Source organism: Artemia sp. Qi Xiang Cuo, chromosome 12, assembly GCF_049724085.1.
Source record: "Artemia sp. Qi Xiang Cuo chromosome 12, ASM4972408v1, whole genome shotgun sequence".
NCBI lineage: Eukaryota > Metazoa > Arthropoda > Branchiopoda > Anostraca > Artemiidae > Artemia > Artemia sp. Qi Xiang Cuo.
Window position 1 is genome coordinate 35328803 of NC_142805.1, and position 25074 is coordinate 35353876.

Below are 25074 nucleotides of genomic sequence, written 5' to 3' on the forward strand. Positions count from 1 at the left end.
AGCATTTGGGGAAGCTGTATAATCCTTGCCTGGGACCAAAAAGGATAATTTTCACTAGTAATTGAGTCTGCGCCTTCAGGGTGCTAGCTGAAGTGGAGTTTTGTAGTCTGTGTCGCAGAGGACTATCTGATCTTATTCACCTAAGCTTTCGTTCCATTGAGGGATGTTTCTGCTTTCGAATAGAAAGCCCTGTTCCAGCAGGCAAGCACTAGTTCCACATCTAAGTTGGACTAAAATCGAAAAGGGCTTAAGATGTGCAACGGCTACCTGGCCCAATCGCCAAAGAAATTAGATATTTCTCTTTGCTCTTCTTTAAGCATTGATATATTAGAAAGTTGGCCCGCTTTAAGAAAGACTTCTTTTGAACCAAGACAGATAGATTTTATTAACCAGATTATAAAAATTTGGCCTAAGTTTCAAGACAAGGGTGGGACATGTGAGTAACAGTTGCTTCCTACGTCTTGATCAACTTTGCGATGAAGGGTTGGCATCTTTTGCTAGTTGATGTACCTATTTTTTGCTTCTAATGCATTTGAAGATACAAAAAATTAAGTTTCATTTCTGCTACGAAAGTGATTCACAAGTGAAAATACATTGTTAGAGCATGGCCATTTTCTTGGTTAAGGGATTGGTTCAAAATTTTGAAGCGTTAAATACTTCGATGTTGTGGTACACATTAGAAAAAAAAGCTGGTTCAAATTTTAAGACAAGGAAAGGACTTGTAACAGATGGCTGTTATGCATTAGTCTTCTGCTATGATTGTTTGGAATCTTTTGCTGGTTAAACTATTATGTGCATATTATTTGCTTCCGATGCATTTGAGGGCCCGAAAAAGTTTGTTTCATGTCAATTGCCTAATTTGGTCGATGAGAGGCTTGGAATTCCTTAGTTGGTATTCGGATTTCCTACTAGGTAACCTTCCTAGTTAGTGTACCTATTACTGGTTCCTGATATACATTTTAGGCTAAAAAAAAAATAATTTGTCTACATTTCCTTCGTTTCCGATACATTTGAGGGCAAGGAAATTTGTCTCCATGCGGTCACACAACGATCGTAAGTAAAAGCAGATCACAGTGACGTAGTTTCGCAATTATTTTAGTAAAAATTTGCTCCAGTAATATGACTTTGGGAAGTTAGGAATAGATACATAGTACTACTTGTACTCTATAAGACGATGTTGTGAGTTTTAATTCGTAACGATGCCAACGGTTAAAAAGGTGCAACCGGCACAACATTTAATATATGTAAATTTTTTTAAATTCCTTCTCATACCATGGTCATCTTCGGTAATTAGGAGTTAGCACCTCTTGTTTGTGGGTATACCTGTTATCGGCCCCTGATGCATTCAAAGATACAAAAAGTCGGTTCCACGTCCGCTACGGAGAGGGACGTGCAAGTAAGGATAGGTTGTTAGAGGACGGTGATCCTCAAAGATGAGACGTTAGAAACTCATACAAATTAGTTTACCTTTTTTCTGGTGACCCGACCAAATTTGGCCTTAGTGAGGGAGGTTCAGGGGTACTACCCTACACCCTTTAGTGAAAACTGATTAGTTTCCAAGCCGATGCCTTAGCTACACTATTCGTAGGTAATCGATAGCGAAGAAACAAAATCAGAGTTTTTCATCGGTCGTTTGTTAGATCACGGTCATCTTCATGAGTGAGACGTTAAAAATTGTGCACAACTAGTGCATCTTTTATTGATTTTCGTTACAGTTGAGGATAAAATTAAGTCACCTGAAATCAATTATTTACATAATGACTATAAATAATAATAATAACACACAGTGATGTAGCTCCTGAATTTTTAATAGTTTATAGTATATGACTCAGAAAAGCGACAAATAGCTTAATAGTACTAACTAGGTTCAGTAAGATTATATTGTTTTAATCCATCCCTGGTTTCAAAATTCTACTATATACTATTACTAGCAATTTCGATGCGTGGTTTATGTTATGTTTGTAATTTTTACGGAAAGTAATCAACAGCGAAAAGACAAAACCATAGCAAGAAGATAGATACTACTGTCAATTTGCGTACATCTGTTTGTTTCTGGAACATTTAAGAGTATATTACACATATACACTTACGTTTCAACTGGCTGCAAAGTCAATGTAATATTTTTGAATCCCTATCTCGGATTCCTGGCCAAAATGTTGCTCCTGCAACATTTTTTTACGAAGCCAGCAAATTGTTGTTGCAACACTTCACGTCGCCAAGGAAACGTAAATCTAGTTTTGACTGAAGTTGAATTCACAGCTTTCGATGTTTGTGATGATAATCTTCTAACTAAGATTACAATATGACTCTCCTTAAGCGAAAGAAAGCAAATACATATTTAGAAAACGGTGGTTTTGTACCGAAGTTGGTATTTAAGCTACGTTTGAAGTCACTAGTTACAAGTGTGTGACTAGAAATATAATATGGAACTATCAAAGCGAAATGAAAGGTGAAGCTGTTACTTATACCTAGGACCTATGTCATTGCTGTCGATGCTTGAACCAGGCCGGGGTCCTCTCTAGAAACGCCACACTTTTCCAAAGATTTCAAGTTTACAAAATTGGAGATGTCTGGGCGGTACATTGTGCTTTTGTGGCTAATCCGAAACCTACCATTGGTTATGATAAGCTGATTTTTTAGCTGACCTCCTTTCGGCCTCTGCATTCCCCCTGTAAGATCGAGACATGCACACCTTTATCCCTATACGCTCTCATATTTCCGATGTCACATGTAGACTAAGGTAATTTAACTTTCTTTTTATGTATTTGTGTGAAATTGGAGCAAGCGCTGCCAAAACGTATCTGATTTTATTTAACTGTATATATTTCTGCCGTTTAAAGTCTATTTTATAGGAAAGGGTTCCACTTTCCCCTTTGTCTCACTTCTTCTATGGAAGCAGTAAAAACGATGCCAGGGACGACCTATCCTGTGCTCTATGTAACAATGATAAGGTCCTGGTCCTGATACCCATAGCAACTTGATTAATAAATTGCGTTTTAGGTGATTTTTCACCCTTAATTTGAAAGAAACCTTAATAAAATTTATGATTTTAGGCAGATGAAAATTTGTTTTAGATTAGTTTATTTGATAGTACTAACCTAAAAGAATGTCAATTAAATATAAATGGTAAGGGATTTGGCTCTAATAAATCATCATAATGTCTTATCTATATTCCGGCATACTAGTAAGTAACGTGTTTGTCAAATTATTGACTTGTAACTTTTTCCTTAAAAATTCATGAAATTCATTTAGATCGTTGAGTATAGATAAAACCTTTTGTTCGTTAATGCTGGAAGGTTTTCTCCCTCACACTGGTTCTGAATTGGCGGGAAAAGAGATACGTTTAAGGGAGATTCCCAAGAGACATTTTTCTCCTCCTAGAGACGACTTAGTTGGTTATGAGGACATAGCCGTACTAGACGTAATTTTTTTTTAAAGTAATTTTACTTAGAGAATAAAGGGCGAGCCTAAGTACCACTCCGGCCCCCTCTTCCGATTTCTAAAATCGATGGCAGTGGACTAACGACACTGCCAGTCTCTAATACTGATCGCAGCGATTGGAACATGTATTTCTGAAGTTACGGGTTAATTCATCCTATAATTATAGCCTATATAAATTGCGCAAATACCCACAAAATCAAACACCATCTTAAATGACTTAAAATTTCGAGAGCTTAGCCAAACCTAGGAAAATTGCATTATACACGCAATTCGTCTACCTGCTTTGAAATTGAAAATAGGGAAAAAAAAAAAAAAATATTTGGTAAAATCTTCAGATTGGAGATCATTTTGGCGAATTATTTTGAAATTGCCGTGAGTTTAAAGAGAAAAGTGCAGAAGCCTGTCCTTTGGTTGTAATTTACCAGGGGTGAGATTACGTAATCCGTTTTGCAGGGAGGTGTGAACCCTTTCCCTTAAAGGTAACCTGCCAGTTAGGAGGTTACACATTCAGCAGTTTCGGCGGAAATCTGCTGGTTGGGCTAACGCATTGGGATCTTTTGCGGAATATTAAATTGACAAAACATAGAGGTTTCGCCTTTGACATTTTGTAGTCGTGCTTATTAAGGAAAAAGATTTTCGTTGCGTCGTAATAAAGGTATGTGTGCTTTTCTGCCGTAAAGTGTGCACATTAACATTTTGTTAAGTTTATTTCACGTTCAGAGGCATGTGGAGACGAACTATATGGGGCTCGATACTTCAGTACCGATATTCCCATAAATTTACAATATTGGGAAAAGCTGAGATTTATGTCGGACGTACCTAAAAAAATAACATATTCTAGCTTTGTTAGAAGAAGAGAAAACCTTTTTTGGCCAAACACGGATGATTACAGATTAACTGAAGTTTCAAAAGGAAGTTTGCTTCTCTTAATACCAACAAAGGATAAATCTGCCCTAGATTTGCATTTGTTCAAAACGCCTTCAAAAAACGGAGAGAAAAAGTCACTGGTTGACGAAAGCAGATTCGATTCAGTGCCCAAAATGACAGATTCGTAGACAGGAGGCAAATTCCTGTTGGGTTCACGGACACCTAGATCTCCAATAGAACCAGAAAGGAAGGACAAAGATAAACCCCAAAGTCAAAGGGAGTTGTTCCCGGAAACAGAATACCAATGCAAGGAGAGATCTTAGGAATTAGAAAGGGTGCAATCGGGGAATAGCCATAGGGACTGAAAGTCTAGTGTCACGTCCTTTTTTTATCACTCTAATTGAACTAAATCCCTAGCCTATTGTTCACCAAAGAAAAGCCAACTAAAAACCAATTAATCTTTATTTTACTTGTGGGTTTCTTTTTTTACAATAACGGACATATTTAACTGCATTATAGAATATTTAAATAAAGTATTTTCAACTTCTGCATCAATGTAAATTGGTATTTTTCCTCTTTTTTTCAAAATGTCCAAAATGTAAATCGTAAAGTTATTTACTCACAATGTTTAGAGAGTAGAATCATTGAAATTACTCAGACAGTTATTACAGTTTTGCTTTTGAACTTATATACTGCAATACTAGTCTCGGATTTGTAATAAAATAGATCAGAAATTTTTCGACACAGGCTGGGATGTGAATTAGAAGCTATTTGTGGAGGCTTTATATTTGTAATTATACGAGGTTGCTGGGCCCCTTGATGTCCAGAGAAGAAATAAGACTAACGGAGCCCTAGTTGTTTTATTACTACCAATGGAGTTTGTCAGACGCCAGGGCAGAAAAAACCGTAGGGTACACATTTATTGTTAGAATCGGAAAAACTTTTTTGCCCCTGCCCCCCCCCCTACTCCCAATGAAACTGTCTCTGAAAGTTTTGACTCACTCCCCCATCTGTTAAACAAAACAGGATAGACTTTAATTTGTAGAAATATTGATTTACACATCCTCCATTTTATATCTGGCTTTACCTTTTTATTAAATTAATTCACACAGATAAACGAGTTTACTCTAGCATTACCTACACTGTTAGTTACATGTAGTTGATCAATCAAATAATAGTTGGAAACCAATAGGTTCTGTCAACTCTCATAAAATTTGCGGTTAATTCTGAATAAATTAACACCTTTAGTTGAAACCCAAAATTTAATGAATTAAAATTAAGCTTGTGTTAAATTTTCTAGCTCCACTGGGCAATGCCGCGATGTCAGCAACGGTAGCAGTTTTTAATTCCAATTAAACCCCTTTTAAAGCACCAAATATATCTCTCTTTTCATTTTTCCATACTCTTTAAGAATACCGTGATTTTTATTTGTCCTGGAATATAACCAGGAAGGGAGATCAGACGCTCAGCCACCACGTCTGTTGAAGAAGAGGATTTGTGGGTGCAACAGAAGTTATAACAATTCAAACTCGGAAAAATATTCTGATAAAGGGGTTGAGCAGCAAGTGTGGTTTCAAAACTATCTCTATCGCTGAATGTGAACTACTGAATGTTTTAAGAGATATAATAAAACTGTTTTTAGGTTGGTGGCATTCCGTTGTACAGTAGTGCTGCTGGTTTATGTCTAGGAGTTGAAGAACCAACAGATGGTGCTGATGTTGCAATGACCCTGTGTAATAGTAAGGCTAAAGTTTCATGGGATCTGATTAGACTGTGATAATTTTATTTTAAATTTTATAACTATTTTTACCTTTATTCTGTTAACGTTAATAAATTTTGGTTTTACATTAGAACCTTGATCCTGACACGTAATACTTGTTTAGACTGTTGCGGTGATCACCCTTTTTATTTTGTTTTTAGGGTATTTTTTTCGAAGATCTTCGTGTCACGAGGGCCAGTGCCCTGGCGTTCGAATGTTTCTTTTCGACGCACCAAAAAATTTAATTTTAGGCCCCCTGCTTTCCTGAGGATTTACTTCAGAAAGATCGGTGGAAAATTGACTATATTAGAAATAAAACGAAGAACTAAATATAACAACAAAAAGTAAAACAAATTAGCAAGAACAAAGACATAAAGAGTTATATAATTATTGTAATCCTACTGAGTCTAGCAAATACATAAACTAAATTCACAAGAGGATATGAAAAATCAATTAAAACATGCAAATTTGCCTCAAACTGTCCAAAAGGGGGGAAAGATCTAATCCCGAGAGAAAATAACAGCCATACATAACATAAAAAGTAGGTTTGAAAATTAATGTTATGAAGACTAAAACGCTAAGACTACGATTAAGTAAAGGTGAAAAGGTGATGTTGGGCAAGGAGAATATCGATCAAGTGGAGAACTTCACTTAGTCCTACCTAAGTAGCATTGCTAGTTAAGACAGTTGGTGCAACTGCAGTGATGACAGTGGTCAAGTATGGTTCTGAAGCGTGGGTGCTCCGAAAGACGGAGGAGGATTTATTAGATGTTTTCCAGAGAAATCGTCCGCGGATTGTTTTGGGTACCTGACTGACTGATCATATCTCAAACAGTAAGCTGTACGAAAAATGAGGTTCAATCCCGCCTTCTAGCGCTATAATGAGAAAGAGGTGGAAGTGGCTAGGATACGCTGTGCAGATGAAGGGCGACAGATTGCAAAATGTGCGGATGATCGTAAAACAGGTCGTCGCCGAATTAAGTGGGAGGATTTTGTAACGAAAGATTTAAGGGAGAAAGGACCTTCTTGGGAGGGTATAAAGAGGGGGGCTTTGACTAGATTGGGATAAAGGATGAGCCTGCGTTGCTGCGTTAGCCCCCGGTGGCTTGATGCTGCAATGAGTTGTTAGTAATAGTAGTATTTATTAAAACTACGAGGGTCTACAACGTTCCTAACACTATTTTGAACCTTGGATAAATTTTTTGTGACCCTGGACTTGAAAAGAGATTTCCAAGCACCTCGTTCATTCGTCAATACCCGTATTACATAATTTTCGAAACTCGAAGAGATAAATATCAAACGTCCTAGAACTAACTGAACAGCAATAGAATAAATAAGTAAAATTTTAGTAAATATTTAAAAATTAATAAGTATAATAATAATAATAATAATAATAATTTTATTATAAGCCAAAAAACAGGCCATACAGAACAGTATTCTTAATCACACTCCACAAGAAAAATAACATAAATATCAAGTTTCACTCATTGATGTCTACGCTTCATTTACATATTTACATAACTGCCTGATTGACCTTTTTACAGTCGTTTTCAGGGTCCCCCGGAACACCCACTTAACACCCTCAAAATACATTTACCATAATAGAGAAAGTTTCTGGCACTCGGTGAGAATATGGGCGACATCCTCAATACCTAGGTTACATCTGGGTCAAGAGTAATCCGCATTTGTATCTGGGGCCAGCCTTTTTTTTTCAAATACTCTTTTTCTATTTTTTAGTGGCAGGCAATTCGCTCGGATCCGAAACCAAGCCCTCAATGTCTCCCCCCGTAATCCTAGTTTAAATAGTATTCAAATCAAAATATCTATTTTACATGGGAATAAAACTTCAATTTTTCAGATTTTTTAACTGCCTGGGTCCAAATTTGGACTTCCTGTTCTTTTTTTATTTATACAATCATCTCAAAACACGACTCACCCTGATCTGAGGGACCTAGCCCCTCATTCCAAATATATGATAATCCTAATCCATCTAAAACATTTTTTATTTGATACGGCCACGATCTTTTACGTTTCGACCGTAGCATCTCCACATAAGCTGCCTTAGCTAACCTATCTTCTGACAGACTTAAAACCTTTAGCCAGTACCGGATCATCTGTGCTAATCTACTCATTCTCAGCGAAAATATACCTAGGTCACCTTTTATTGTCTGATTGTGGGTCGTTACGTGAAGACCAATTAATCTCTTAAAGTGTTGCAGCTGAATTGATTCCAATTGTGGTGCCGGGTCATGCCCCCAAAGTTCAGCTCCGTAATGGATAGTAGGCAAAACTTTAGAATGAAAAAAATTTTTATGCATTTTTAGATCTTTTATACTTGAAAGCCTTGAATTACGTAAAATGGCAGCTGAAACTGCTTTCCCTCTCTTAATCATCTGTTTTACATGCTCTTTCCATCCTCCTTTTGCTGAAAGTGTTACTCCCAAATATTTAAAATTTTCGCTCTCTTTTACTTTTTCACCTTTATAATAAAATTCTACTTTTTGATCATCATTATTCACACGAATTCCTCTAAAAACCACAATCTCAGTCTTTTTAATATTCAAAACTAGTTTCTTTCTATCTAAATATTCTTCTAATATACTCAATAAGATTTGGAGCTCCTCTGGTGACTTGCCTATCAACACCGCGTTATCAGCAAAAAGCAACAGAGATAACGTCAGGTTCCCTAGTGACACCGTAGGGGCCCATACCTTTTTAAATGGTCAACAATATCATTTATATACAACGTGAACAACCTAGGCGAAATACTACTACCCTGTTTTACTCCTTTTCTAATTTCAAACGGCGACGATAATTCCTTCCCTAAAACTTTAACTATACCAAATGTCTTTCTATACATATCAGCTAGTATCCTAACAAAAAGTCTTGGTAAGCCCATCTTTAACAGTTCTAAGCACAGGAAAATCCTATCAATACTGTCGAAGGCCTTTTCTAGATCTAAAAATGCAACGTACAACCTATTCTTCTTTTTTGCATATTTCTCTACAAGCGCCTGTAGGACTAAGACCCTATCAATAGCATTATATCCATCCCGAAATCCTGCCTGCTCCTCCTTCAAAATCCTATATTTTTCTAACCAATGAGCTAATCTAGCAGCTAGTATTCTTTCTAATATTTTGCTAAGACTCGGTACTAAAGATATCGGTCAATAATTACTGTGATCTGCTGGGTCTCCCTTTTTGAATAGCGGCAAAATAAAAGATGTTTTCCACAGCGATGGCCATTCTCCGGAAGCCAGAACTGAGTTGAAGATAGCCAAGAAGATGGGCATAAATAAAAGTTGGAATTGTTTCAAGATCATTGTTGGGATTCCACCGCTACCAGGTGCTGATCCACCTTCCATGGCGCTTATGCATTCTTCGATTTCTTCTTCCGATGCGGGTTTTATCAGATCATAATCGTGTTCTTTCAGTGGGAAACTGGTCTCATTCTCTGTATTCGATGATTCGTCGCTAAACCAGCAGTCAAACGAATAGTCTTCATGAACCGCGTCCTTGTAGTATGTAGGCCATGTTTTCGGGTCAGGTACTTTTGGCTGAGCTATGGAGGCTCCTTTTTTAATCTTTCTCCAAAAAGACCGCATATCACTCTTTTCATAAAACTGGATCAGCTCCTCCTTACCTTTTTGAATAGCCAGTCTCTTCTTCTGTTTTAAAAGGCGTTTATACTCCCGGCGAACATTTTTAAACCTTGTTACTAGTCGAAGCCTATTTTCCTCTATTTCCTCTTCCCTCAAAATCTCCATTTCTTTTCTTTAATCAATTCTAATTTTTTTATTCTACATTCCTCATCAAAAAATTCTATATCCTTACAACCTCCTTTATTTCCTAGAACCGGGCCTGCTATTTCATGTAAAATCTCCGTGAACTCTTCTATCAATCTATCATGGTTATAATCAATAGTATATAGTATATATGAGTAAAATCAATAGTAAAATTTTACTTTAATTAGTGGAATCGGTGAGGATTGAAACACATTGTTTTGCGCTTATGATTTCATTCTCATAAGCAGAGAATTTATTGTTAAAATATTAATATGACTCTTTAACACTAGAATCGAGCTGAGAAAACCTTGTTTGTAAGGAGAGTAGTTTAGAGGTTAATTCATCCAATTTGCTTTCATTAGCATCCATTTTCCTTCCGTTTTAAGCAACTATATCTAGTGTTTTTATTTATTTTTTTGTTTTTGTTTTTTTAGTTTTCTGACATAGTATAGACCTCAAAAACAGACTTGTTACTCATAGGTGACTCAAGTCATCTTTTTGGCGTTTTCTACCCATAGCAAGAATAAGTAGTCTTTCTTACCTGTAGGATTACATTATGATTATCCACGCAGGTGAAAATCGTGCGTTAAATTTGCCATTTTTATGGCCCGACTAAGACCAAGAGTATCAGCTGGCAAAATTTATCCTTCCAAAAAGCGTTTCAACGTCACTGAACAGTATTCATTTAGTAAGCAGAAAATACCAAGTCGGAGGTATTAGGCTACTCTCGTGACATCAGGTCAACAACGAATAGTAACAAATTCCCATTAGATATTCTGGAACACAGGTCGGTGATTAACCAACCTTTTCCAAGCACCAATACTTCCCAGTCCTTTAATCAACCTCCGCCCTCCTTGCTTGGACCAGGGCTATCTTTCCTCTTTATATCGCTCCCCTCCTTACAGATTATCACCATGCCCCTGTTGTTCCCTGTCAAGGTAAATTTATATAAAAAAAAAATTACCCAATCCTCTTTCCTCCAAGACATCCTCCCTTGCACCCTTTGTTCTTGTTCAGCACCGCAAATTGAAACCTTTTTTCAAGATATACCTAACGAATGCTGCCCTTCTGAAATCAACGCTGAAAGTCTATATTTCGACAGCCTAACCGAATTCGAGGTGATATTGACGATAAACCAAATATATGTTATAGCTGCTAACGGATCACCCACTCGGAAAAAAGGTGTTGGTGTTCTCTTTTTTCTCCTCTACCCTAAGATAATTTCAGCCGCTAGTCTATCTGAACATGATGAAAGATCGAAAAGTACTGCTTCGTCCTTTTAATATCGTAAAAATAACAAACTCGTAAAAACAGTAATTCAAGACAAGTTAAAGCCTTTCAGATTTGGTAAGCTGAGTGAAGCTAATAAACTGAGGAAAGATGAAAAAATAAATTGCAGAAATAAGGTCAAAGATTTGCTTACTAGCAAACCGAAAAATTTATATTCCTAAGAAGAATTTTGTTAGCGGGACCCATGATTAGCTTAAATTTAATATACCTGACCCACAAGTTCCCACTAATATGCTTAACAGGTTCCTCGCTTTCATCGTCACAAAGCTTCTAGTAGTTTCTTATGAGTTACTGACTGATCCAATCCCCCTTCTTTTTCTTTTATTTTCAAGTTGGAGACTGAAAAAAGACTGGAATACTAAGAAAATCAAGGGTATGCTCTTTGGATATCCCATTCCCCTTATTAGCGCTTCTAGCGACTTCCTTTCCGAAACCCTATCTGTCCTTTTCAACGAGATTACCCAGTCTTTGCAGTTTCCAAAGATATAAGAATAGGATTTAATAGCCCCTTTAATAAGACCGAAAGCCTGGTTTTGAAGAGGCTCGTCTTATCTCCCTCATGCCTTCGTATATCTTTAGAACTATAAAAAGGATTCCTTGATGATTGGCAAAAGGAAAAAGTTCTACCTCCTTTAGACCCGAGGCAATTTGGGAAATTAAAATCCACCTCAACTTCTCATCACCTTGTTCAGCTTACTGAGTCCATTGGGAAAATTATGGAAAACTAGAAATTTACTACATCTGATTTCTATTGATCTCCAAAACGCGGTTGACCTTTTCCTTGTGAAACTGGCTGCCTCTTTCCTTTGACATTGATCACAAATAGTCTAATGTTAGAATTATAATTTCAATCCCATCCCTGTCCACAATGGAGCAGCCAAAATACCGTCCATAGGCTCTTTTTTCAGTTATGATCAGCAGTCTCCTTAAGGAATTACCCGATACATGGAGATTTGTCGATGACCAAACAATTGTAGAATCTTGGTATAAGAGCTTAATAAGGAATCCTATGAGCATCCTCAACGACATTGCACGTGATGCCTCGGTCACATATGATTCGACCCTTGTAAATCCATGGTACTGCTAGTAAATTCCCTTAAACCCTCCCTATTTTTCTTAATCCTATTCTTCCTGAAGTTTCTGCGTTCTCCTTGAAATTATTTGGTATCAGAGTTTCTTCTAATTAAAGTGGGATATCCATTTTAAAACATTATCATCAAAGCTAATGCGTTGCCTCCTCGAGTCCTTTAATAAGTAACGCCAATTTACATTATTTAAATATGTATACCCCTTTGCTCGCCCTCTACCCAAATAGGCTTGTAGTTTCACATTCTGGCAGTGCTTCCATTTCTACTATATTTCAAAGTAGACTACTTTATTTTGAATGTTTCTCCTCTAATATTTTTAGACCTACTTTAATACTTTATTTCTACTTTAAATTAGGATTTACCACTTTTTTCCTTGCCGAGCTTATGGATTTCTGTTACGGAAATAGGAATTTTGGATGCAATGGCGGGATTTCGGCAAAAATGATTGACAAACTAGTTTTTGTCGGACTCGCGGATAGATCCACGAAATTTGGAACAAATAACCAACGGGGGGTTTGATTAAGGACTGAAGGTTTGATTTTTGGAATTCGGTGGCATCCATCAAGACACCAAGTGGAGTGCTAAAGTTCAATAGCGTTCTTCATGTCATTCGGTTTATTTTTGGACTTCCCTGCTCAAATGTCGTTGTGGAAAGACTTTTCAGCATTCTGAAAACAGTGAAAAATTAAAAGAGGAATGGGCTCAAAAACGTAACTTTGGCTGCGACGATTTCTGTCATGTGTGGGATGAAGCGTAAAGGCCCTATGTTCACCGAGAGTTTAAAGAAAAAATGAAGTCTGTGAAATCCGATGCGACTGCGTCCGAATGCGTCGCTTTTTTGGGTATTGGGAAAGACAATGAGGGTTGCGACGACAACGCTGACTCGGGGTATTAATCTTAGTATTTGGTGTTTTCTCTTAAATCTTATTATTCGGTAATTCTCATTAAATTTTCCTGAATACAAATTAAAGTGCGTCGACATTTGGCATTTTCTGGAAAACTGGGAGGCAGGTAGCAGTCTACACTAGTTAAAACCGAATATTCCGAAACATCAAAATGCAGCCGCTGTCCTTAAATCAAGCTTTATGTGATTCGTTTTTGCTACTATACTCTGCTTCAAATTAACAACTCAATATAAAAAATTCAAAAAAAAAATAATGCGTGAAAAAGCGACCGGTTGGATATCATTCATGTTAATCCTTCAAACCAATTCAAATAAAAACGAGGGTGTTGCAAAAATAGTAATGGATAAGGAAAAAATAATGGCAAAAAAAGACAAACAAATAAATAAAATATATTCATATGGTCCAGAATTTGAGATCTGGACCCCGGAATCTATAAATCAAAACTGAACTTAACTAGTCGATAAATACAAAGCATTTTTTTAAACGTCAAAAAAAGATATTTTGGTATACGTAAAAGGTCTTGAGTTGCAAAATAAGTCGTCTTGAACAAATGCTATTAAAAGTCAGCCTAATAGGTCTTTACTTGTAACTTGGAAATTAGTCAGAAAATGGGGAAACTTTGAGGGATTTTGGTATTGAAAATTGGGATTTTTAGGGATTTTCCACCAGCTTTTAAGGGATTGAAAAAATTTAAGTAGAAACACTTGTAATATAGCGTAAGAATCAATTTTGTTAACGTTCCTGTTCAAATAGTAAGCACTATAACATACTTACTGCCGGATTGTGTCCTACTTTAATTCTACTCTTTTTTTTCGCACTTATTCTTTATTACTTTATTCCCGCATTAGTGGAATGGAAGTACTGCATTCTGGTATTCCCCAGGAAGAGACAAATAAAAATGAATCCATCCAAAAAAAGACTACAAATAATTTTTAAAGACGATTAAGTCTCATACTCCGTGCTTTAAAAAAGCGAGGTTAGAAACGCTTGGACGCTGCTCCTGAGCCTGCATCTATCTTATCCCTTAGTCGCTCCTTTACTTCAAGGTATGAAAAAAATTCTATCCACTACATTTAAGAGATTTTTTAAATATACCATCCCAATAGTTTCCCTCTTTCTTGATATTCCATTTCACCCCCCCCCCCTCCTCTTTGTGTTTTTAATAAGTAGTTTAATTTCTTAATAATTTCTACTGTTTTATTTATTTGCTTTTAATCTTTCTGATGTGATGATTTAGCTATCTATTTTTATTTTTACCAATCTTACTACATTTTTGTTTACGTTCGACTCTGAAATACGAATTCGACTCATTTGTGTTTGTGACAAGTGATTATTTTCAAACAAACATTATCTCTTATAACAAACGATGCTTCAAAAGTTCAACAGGTAAATACTATATAAGTCTGAAACAACGCTTCGGCCTGTGAGAATTGAAATTATCTTGGCAATCGATTCAGAATTTTACCTGTAAATTTTAGAGTAATTACTCCAGTCTGACTGACATCGGGGTTTATAGGCACAAGATGCAGATTTATCAATGTTTCATAGAAATAGACGTGAACTCGTGCAAAGAAATGCTCATTTTAACAAAGATTCTCAATAAAAATGGGTGGTTCATTCCAAATAATGCCTTTATTTGTTTAGCTAGCTTTGAGTATTAGCCTGATATTAATCTTAATTATAATACGAAATACAAAGAGGCAGTGTAAGTTCGGTGATTTTCCTATTTTTAAGCAATCAAGTAATTTTCCTTGGGACAGAAACTTAGGGACAGTTCGTCCTTGCAACATCAATACATTCCTCTCATAACAAAGATTATGACATGGATGCAAAATATATGGTGATCAGCCTAAATTTAGGATTGATGACATTTTTAGAACCGCTGGTGTGTCCCCTTGTTGATTGTTTGAGATCACTCAAACATAGCGTGTGTCGTCAAATTCCATGTTTCAGCAGGGGCGGATCCGAGATTTTTTTTTTTTTAGGGGGGGGGCGCAAAATAGGTTGATCTAATAAACTTGCGTTAGGAGCAAGTTTAATTAACGCAAACTTGAGTTAATTAAGTAAATTATACTACTTTAGACTATGCTAGGGGGCGCGCCCCCCCTCCCCCCCCAGAATCCGCCATTATGTTTCAGCCAAGTAACTGCAAATGTCAAAGCCTCATTACCGACAGAATTTGTTCGGGCGGTCAAGGTGTTAAGCAGACTTTTTAAGATATGCCAAACTAAAATTACGTTTACACAAAAGATTACTTAAGGGAAATCTGGGGGCAAATCGTTTGTTCTTATATTTCTTTAAGACCTTTAGTCTGCTATAAGACCTAATTTAGAATCAGATATATCGAACATTTGCAATATAATATTAATTAGGTTTACAGTCTTCAAGTTTTCTCTTCTTAGTACACCATTAAAAAAAATTATGGTTGCAAATAAGTTCCTCAGGCTTTTTTTACTCCAAGAGTTGGTCAGGACTAACCTGATTACACTGGAATATACTATAAGAAAGTTGCTGCAAGAAAAACGACTAGCAAGGAGAAAGTCAAATTTATAAATAATTCATAGCAACGAAATCGTTGACCGAATATTTGAAAAAGGGGAAGTATTTAACGATTTTAGGAAAACCTTAATTAAGCCACTTTATAAGAAAGGTGATAAAAGTGAGTGTGGTAATTATCGAGGTATTAGTCTGGTCTCTGTAGGTAGAAAACTACTTAGTAATATGATACTTTTTAGACTGAGAGATGTCGTAGACAAAGTTTTAAGAGAAGAACAGTGCGATTTTAGAAAAGGTAGAGGATGCGTCAACCAAATTTTCACTCTAAGGTTAATAAGTGACAGGTGCGTGAGTTTTCAAACTCCTTTGGTTCTGAGTTTTATATATTATGACCAAGCGTTCGATCCTGTTAATAGAAGAACTCTAGTAAAGGTTTTATCCTTGTATGGTATACCAGACAAATACATTAAAGTGATTAGTGCTTGTACGAGAATAACACTGCTGCGGTTAAGGTAGGAAATGAGGTTAGCAGCTGGTTTTGTATTAAATCAGGAGTTAAGCAGGGTTGTGTTCTATCCCCCTTTATATGGATTATTTTGATGGACTTTGTTTTAAGGAGCACAGGAAAGGCAATGGGAGACCATGGAATCAAATGGGGAGGAAAAAGTCTCCTGGATTTGGATTATGCTGATGATTTAAGCATCCTAGATGAAAGTGTGAGCAAAATGAATGAAGTTTTAGAGGTTTTGCGAGTTCAGTGTGCTAAAAATGGTGTGAAGATTAATGTTAGGAAGACAAAGTCACTAAGGCTAGGAATAAGTGAAGGTGAAAAGGTGATGTTGGGTAATGCAAAGATTGATCGAGTGGGCAACGTCACTTACTTCGGTAGTTTTATTAGTAAAGATGGTGGGAGTAGTGAAGATGTTAAAAATAGAACAGCCAAGGCTCAGGGTGTTTTTTCATAGTTAAAAAAAGTCTGGAAGAATAGGAAGATAAGTCTACAAACCAAGATTAGAATATTAGAAGCTACAGTGATGACAGTGGTCAAATATGGCTCTGAAGCATGGACGCTCCGAAAAGCGGATGAAGATTTGCTTGATGTTTTCCAGAGAAATTGCGTAAGGATTGTTCAAGGTACCCGGCTGACTGACCGTATTTCAAACAATAGGCTATACGAAAAATGTGGTTCAATACCGCTCTCTAGGGCTATAATGAAAGAAAGGTTGAGGTGGTTAGGGCACGTTGTGTGGATGAAGGATGACAGATTGCCGAAGGTTGTTCTTTTCAGCCAACCATCTAGGGCTAAAAGGAAAGCAGGTCGTCCCCGTCTGGGGTGGGAGGACGTCATAAAGAAAGATTTAAAGGAAATGGGAACTTCGTGGGCGGGTGTAAAAAGGGAGGCTTTGAATAGACTGGGGTGGAGGAGGAGCGTGCGTAGCTGTGTTGGCCTCAGGCGGCTTGGTGCTGCGGTGAGTTGTTAGTAGTAGTAGTAATAGTTTGTATCAATAATGAGTCCTTCTGCCACAAATTGGTTCAGTGTGTGATTATTATAACATAAATTAATGCAGTGGAAGTATTAATTGATTTAAACAACGTAGTAGGGAAGATTGAAGCGAACCCAGAATGACGATTTTTTATTATAATAGGCTTTTAAAATATAAGAAAGAAAAATCTATTTTCAGACCTATAACCCGAAATATATATGATATTATTAGCTCATGAAATATTATTTTAAGCCAGTGACTATTTTTATACACATATTCTGTGCTGAGTTTTACTGTGACAGTTTTTGAATGTGAGCCTTTCAGAGTTTTAGTGTCAAAAAACTTTATTTCCATGTCCAGAAAATACAGATTTTCTACTTTTTTTCACAATGACATGGCACTTTTCGGCGTAAATTTTAGCGTCGTCGTTTATTGTGGGAATATTAGCTTTTTATCCTAGATTTGGTTACATACAGCGACAAAGAAACCCCTAAAAATACGGATTAACACTTAAAATGACAAAAAAATTATAATGACTTCAAATATGAATATTTTTTAATAGGTCAATTAGACTAATCAGCTGCTGTAATTCAAAAGGCATTATGTGTCTTTTTGTATAACTTGGATATGCATCCCATTCTCTCAAAGGAAACGTTTTCTGGCGACAGATCAAACCCTTTGACATTAATGATTTGTAAAAAATATTTCACATTCACTTTTTTAGTCCAAAATTTCATAAACAAGTCAAGCAGCTCCTTCAAATACCTTCATGCCTTTTTCATTGTAATTTTATATATAAAACAAATTAATCTATTTATAACTTAAATTTTGATAATAACCATTTTTTAACATGATTCTGTTACATTAAAATCAAAACAAATGGCAAAATCTCGTTTTCGGATTTTATATAGTGTTTGTTTTATGGACTTGATCAAATTGGCCTCTGAACGCTTATATTTGTAATAACCCGTGCTTCAATTATTTTGGTATTTATTGCAAGGTAAAGAGCTATTGATTCAAGACATTTATGATCGAATCACATATATTTCATCATTATTTAGCTAATATAAAAGAAGTGTCAGAAAGAAACCAGAAACCACTAAAGAAAACGGTTCTTTAATTACTTTCTGTTTGTACTTCTTATATAGAAATCACCTCTTTGGTGAGGCAGCCATTAACTGTCTTTAAGTAAAGGTATGTACATACACTGTTCATTATTCCGATAATTATTTGGCTCAACGTTTCCGTTTTGACTGAGTTTACAGCAGAGCTTGATACTAAGCTCATTCCAGAAAAATACAATTGTACAAACCCATTGTAGTGCCAAATCACCTAATGAAAACAATTCCTCTCCATCTTCCGGCTACTAAAATTTTAGGTATCGGCTTATTTCACGAAAAAAAGTCATCAAAACACTACTTAGAGAGGGGTCCAAAAAATGTAGGTATGCTTTTGTTCTTTCAGGTTACTGATCACAATATTAAGAAAGACTGATCTAGTCTTCTGATCCAGCATATTTTTTTTTGGCATGGGAATTTCAAAAAGACTGGAACGGTCAAACGGGACAGCTGCTTGGGGCATCCCTCTTCTAGGCGTTTTCTTATTTTAAATATTAAATTATAACTCTTATTCTGAATGAATCTATATAATCATATTGCCAAAGGCCTTCTAAATAAATTGATACAATCTTATCAAGAATTTGAAAAGATACGTATGTTGTGTCAGCAATAGGAAGCTGGGGTGTACATATCTAGAACTACAAGGGAAGATTTTAGAAATGACCAGCCGGTCATGAATTACAAACTCGACCTAAAAATTGAATGAAATGTGAGGCAGCCACAAAAGAAATATTGCTTCACCTAGGCTTAATAGGTACCAGACAAATTTTGATAATTTTCTTTATTACTATAGTGAATGTATGAGTTTCTTTTTCATTGGCGATTGCAGAATTCAATTCCATTAAAAGCCCATTTTAAGAAGTTGGTTTCAATTAAAAGGCACTTTTGTGCCAAAAATTAGCCCAGGATATAGCTATTTTTACCAGTTCCTAGTTTACCAAAGCGGCTTTAAATACAAAGATAAGTCTAGGTTATTTGTTTATTAAAAGAAATATTGCTCAAGTAGACGAGGACACCTTGGAGCTATAAGACGAAAAATCGGAATTCATAATACTAGCTATGTTTTTCACCTAACTAATATTTCAAGCTTATTCCTTCCATTTTTGAGTTTCATAGTCGTACTGACTTGCCAAACCTTCGATTCTGTTCTGTCTTTGTTCAATCATACGCTTGAGCTGAGCTTCCTGCCACTCAGGGGTCATGGTGGGAGGTAGGGGTGGGTAAACTGCAAGAGAATTATAATAAGTTCCTATGTAACAAATAGATACACGCTTATCTACAAAAATCCCTTCCTCTCTATCTAAAAAAAACAAAATAATACAAATCATGTACTACAATCAGGACCATTGATGCAAACAGGTTTGACCCTTAGGGGAAGGGGTGTCAAACGATTTTCACTGGGGAGGATTACTTGAAAACATGAAGCACATTTCCAAGTAAAAGTTTTCAATTTTCCCAGGAGGTAGTGGTTACAGAAAGGAATACTTTTCTACCCCTTTTACCAAACTATGAAGCAACAGGATTCAAATACCATAGGAAAGAACTAAAACCAATCACTTTTCGTATATTATGATCAAATAAACTCTTCAAATGGAGCTAAAGCCCCGTCCCCAGAAAGTGAAAACTTTACACTCTTGCATCCTGGATCACAGACGCTAACCTCGATTACGTAAATATTAAAAAAAAAAAAAAGACGATTATTCAACACATATACGGTAGTCGTAAATCTAGCTTATATCACTTCCTGTGAATTATGAGATACATAGATGGACAAACATATTAATTCGCGCACAGAGGGAAAAAATATGAATAATCAGAGAAATATATCCTGTCAAACATAACCTAAAGATAATCGCTGGAAATAATTCTGAAATGTTGAGCCCACAGTCCCAAAAGTGGGCACAATGCAACATTCCTCATTGTGACCAAGGCATAGTTCCTCATGACTTTGGTTTTGAGTTTAATCTTGAATCTATCAGTCAATGTAAAATCTTACTATCTACTCAAAATCACCAGCAAACTTACCGTATTTCTTCATAAGAATGTAAAGCCACACGGCAACAGACATTCCGAAAAGGGTTACACCCAAGATTGATTTCCATTCACCAGTAGGGGCTTGGACCTCAGCAAGAGTTTGTCTGAAAGATGCACGGTATAGGGCTTTCTTTTCTTCCGTAGTAAGTTTTTTCCAGTCACCCTTCTCCTTCTCCCTCAAGAGCTATAAAAATTAGTATACTTATTGCTTTTACAAAGCTAACATATTTTGATATTTAATACAATATATTTATGAATATTACCTATTGTTTTGGGGCATGTGATCACTTGCAACAAAGCATTGTGACCATGCACCAACACACAGGGTGAGCAGGTAGAGGTCACTCAAAGAATATACAAGAACTCGGACAAAATTGATAAAACAAGCTAAATTACATTAAAATTTACGCATTCTATGGCGTTGGTTTAATAACACTTTTAATTGATTTAATTAGTATGATTTAATTCTTGAATGTAAAATAAAGTATACTACAGAACATAGACTTCATTTATTGTCAATGTAACTGTTGAGCTTGTTCGGAATTTGTTGCTGAAAGCAGCAGGTAAATCTTCAAATTTTTGCTTTTAACTCATTTCATTCATAAAAATCCTTGTCCACATCAGCAACTAATATACTTTTTTGTGATTTTTTTTAGCTCTCAGAAATGTCCAGACAGTAGTGAACACCCAAAATTAATTACATCACAAGCATTTTCTGAAAGAAGTGCATCAAACTTAATATTTTTTTTTACGAGTATGCTATTAACAGGACATCTGCTATTAACAGGACATGTTTTATTTGCTAAGCAAAAATGAGTGTATAAAGGCAAGAATGCAGTTTTCTTCTTTAGCAAAATCAATGAAACGTCTTTCAAATGTCCCTTACAATACCTCGATTTGTTCAATATAACTTATCATATTTCTATCATTCACAGCACATTCATCCTGGAGTTTTAGGCACTGACTCAAATCCTCATTTTCTGACAAAGTGAAGACCAGTTTCAATCTCGCCTTAAATAAACTGATGCTATTTACAAAGCTGGGAAGTAATTCTTCTTTTACAGTTTCAAGTTTAGATCACTGAGATGGTTAAATACCAAAAATATAAAATCAAAAAACAAATAATACAGTTATTTGATAAAGTAGTTCATTTTCTAGTTTTTTTTTATTAGAAATTGCGTTTTAATTTTCAAAATCCGCTCGTGTCTACTAGAAAGCCAGCGCATTTCGATAGTTAAAAAAAAAGTTTGTTTAAGAGTTAGAGTTAAATATCAGTTTTAATTTTTGGTACATAAGTTCGTTATTGGTTATGTGTTTTATTAAGTCTAATATCTGTTTCTTTTAACTTTAATATCTGTCTTTTAACATCTGTTTTTTTAAACTATAATTGGGGTACAAAAGGAACGACTTCCCCGTTTATATATCTAGTAATTTCTGTTCATTTTGAGTTTGAGTCGAATATCAGTTTTATTTTTAGTACATCCTAAGTTCATTATTGGTTTCATTTTTATTTAGTTCGGTTTATTAAGTTTTATCAACTTTTAGTTCATTATTCGTTATAATTTCTGGTAGTTTTTCATTGCTCTGCTCAAGTCATAGCTTCACTCTTTACTTTTGTTAAGAAAAACTTCTTTTTTTTGCTATTTAGTCTCTATTCGTTTTTAATTCATTTCTGTAAAAATGAAAAAAAGAAAGAAAGCAGAAGACCTAAAAAAAAATGTCTTGAAGATAATGATTGAGTAATTTATGATTTCATTCGAAGGTCCTAATTGAGTAAACAATTAATACTGACCTTCCACTAAGGCCCCCCCCCCAAAAAAAAAACTCCTTGTAAGCAAAGAATAAATGAATAAAAAAAAAATTAATTTTCAACTATATATTTTGGGACCCTTTTACCCCAAGACGTATTTAAATATTTGTTTTGTCACTGTATTGTCACAGTCAGCAAATAAACTACAGATTGAATTCTAAATTCCTCTTCAGTCCAAGTAGCGCTATATTGTCTTTGAATGATCACGACTACATTGCTTGGTGTCAGGGTTGTGGCAGGTATTGTGTATTGTGTGTTTTTTTCAAGTATTGTGAAGTATTTACTTTAGCAAAAACAATCCTTATTTTGAGCTTAATGTTCGTATTCCTCATAATATCGCAAAAGACAACAAAAAACCTCATAAATAGATGATAAGAGCTTATAGGTTATGAGGCAAGGGTAAGGGCAAGATTATAAGGGCTATGGCAGGGAGGTGACATCCCAAAAGACACAGTCACTGGACTTTTCAACATTGCTGAATAAAATGGCAGTCTCAAAATTTTGATTGGATGTGTTTGGGGAATTGATGGGCGTGTTGGAGGGGGGCTGGTTGCCCTCCAAGCACTTTTGACTCTTAAAAAGAACACTTGCATTTTAAATTTCCAATCAATTTTGATTTTCAAAGATATTACTGATAGGTCCTTTAGACAATCTGTGTCCAAATAGTATGTCTTGATTTAGTTCAACTTTCCCCTCAACATTTCCTAAAATTTTCGCTTCAATACCCTCAGCTTCGGTAGTACTTGCTACAGAAGCAGGAACTGTAGTGGTAGTAGTTTTAGTTGTTGTAGAAGTAGCAGATTGTGCAATATTACCTTTTTGGTGAATTGATCATCTCCCTCATTTCCTGAAAGTTCTGAAGCATTACACTCGTTCATTCCTGAGTTACACCCTTTTCACAACCCATATCTACAAAGCGTGTTTTTTGAGTGTTTTTTGGGGGAGGGGGTTTGCCCTACAATCAAAATTGACTCTTAAAAAGAGCCCTAGAACTTTCAATTTCTAATCAAATTAGCTCCTTCCAAAGTTTCTATGACCACCCATTACATAAAAACCTAATATGTCCTTGGGGCATAACTTGCAACCCTTGCCCCTGGTCTCTGGGGGTTGTTTCTCAAAATTTTGATTTGATGCATTTGGGGAACAAAGAGCGTAATGGGGGGGGGGGGGACGGGCTGGTTACCTTCCAATAGCTTTTGAGTTTTAAAGAGGGCACTTCAATTTTGAATCAAATGAGCACCCTCCAAAGTTTACACGGTCATCCTTTCCATAAAAACCTTATGTGTTAAAAATGGGCAACTAGCATAACTTACAGCCATTGATTCTTAAACAGGACATTAGGATTTTCAATTTCCAATCAAATGAGCTTCCTCCAAAGTTTCTACAACAACTATACAAAGTGCTTTGGCAAAAAAAAAAAAAAAATAATACATTGGGCCCATTTTGTTCTTTACTTATGCAGCGCTGTTGTGTTGCCTGTGATGAAATTAGGAATATAAGAATCTGCAGTACTCTCGGAATTCTCATATATTTAATGCTCTTGTTCTAATTTGATCCACATATTTTACAACCAGTAACAAAACATGTTACATGTCTGCCAGGTGGTACTATTTTAGTGGAGGAAAGTTTAGAAAATTTCGAAGCCAAGCTATTAGTACCATCAACTTTAGCCACATTATATACATACATATATATATATATATATATATATATATATATATATATATATATATATATATATATATATATATATATATATATATATATATATATATATATATATATATATATATATATATATATATATATATATATATATATATATATATATATATATATATATATATATATATATATATATATATATATATATATATATATATATATATATATATGCATATATATATGAAGTTAAGCTTCTCCTGAGATATTGCGTTTTGAGTTATAGAGTCGGTTTTGATCTAGTTCAGTTATGCTGAAAAAATTGATTTCTCAACACTTTTTTTGGATATTTGTTATGGGATATGATGGGCGTGGGGGGGGGGTTTCTCCCCCCCCTTCATCTAAATCTAGAGACAAGAAATAAGAAGAATAAGCAAGGTCTTCCAGATCTTAAATCCAGCATTGTATTATGCAATACAGTTGATCCAATTTGCTGGTTTATGGTAATATAAAATAGGCCAAACAATCTTTTAAGACTATTTTAAAACAGTTGTTTCTCCCATTTCTATGTGTTGTTCTTAGTTTTACAACTTTAATACCAGGTACTCTTTGTATGCTGTGAACTGCAACTTTTTTCTCACATACTCAAGTTAGAAAACTTTCAAAAATTATTTTTAGAAATGATAAATTCTATCAATCCATCATACCTCAATTTCAGCATTAGGCTCCTTATACCTAATTGCTGGGAAAGGAAAGTCAAGTCTATCTACGTAATTTGGCTGGCCATTGTAACCATAACCTACAACCTCCCGTTTGCCAATTTTGTCCTTGACATGATCCCTAATTTCATGATGGCCATGGTGTGCAACAGTTCCTGCTGATGCAGATTGAACAGTAATTGCCTTGGCTTGACGACTCAATACCCTTGCAATCTGATGGCCAGTCATCTGGAAGATGATAATTTTATTTATAAGATAAAAGATTGATGGGAATCCAAATTCAGAGCTAATAGAATTTAATATTTCTGTGCTAAAAACATAACTAAACATGATTCACAAGTACAAACCATTTAGAGAGAAAAAAAAAACTTAGATCCAAAAAGTAAGATATTGCTCTTTTAAAGGCCTTATATGTGAAAACTTTCTTAGAAATCTATGCTGCTGTGTGCACTTACCTTTTCTTTTTTACATCAAAGATAAACTAAAAATAGAAATCCTAAAAATTAAGATAAAACAAACACTGAATTATGAAAACCATTTTTGAACACTAGACACTTTGCTTGCTCTTTTTAGTGGCAAGTTTATATATAGTTAAACTTTCCTTGTAATTTCTTTAT

At 35.4% G+C, this 25074-nt stretch overlaps 2 protein-coding genes across 5 annotated transcripts in view; one reads left to right on the forward strand and one right to left on the reverse strand.

Moving 5' to 3' along the window:
• LOC148946059 (polypeptide N-acetylgalactosaminyltransferase 11-like) overlaps positions 1-6155 on the forward strand; it is a 99826-nt gene extending 93671 nt beyond the window's left edge. For 3 of the 4 annotated variants that reach the window (XM_089098013.1, XM_089098015.1, XM_089098014.1), the window contains one exon: positions 2473-2830. In XM_089098013.1, coding sequence (XP_088954139.1) covers positions 2473-2640 — 168 coding nt within the window. In that variant the 3' untranslated portion in view covers positions 2641-2830. Of the gene's footprint in view, positions 1-2472; positions 2831-5950 lie in introns of those variants that run through there. The other variant, XM_089098016.1, reaches the window with a different exon arrangement.
• Positions 6156-19197: 13042 nt separating this feature from the next.
• LOC148946061 (cytochrome c oxidase subunit 4 isoform 1, mitochondrial-like) lies at positions 19198-24685 on the reverse strand. Its single transcript, XM_089098017.1, has 3 exons — positions 24446-24685; positions 20258-20450; positions 19198-19457 (listed from the first exon to the last, which is right to left on the reverse strand). The coding sequence occupies exons 1-3, from the start codon at positions 24683-24685 to the stop codon at positions 19321-19323; spliced, it is 570 nt and encodes a 189-aa protein (XP_088954143.1). The 3' UTR covers positions 19198-19320.
• Positions 24686-25074: the final 389 nt, after the last annotated feature.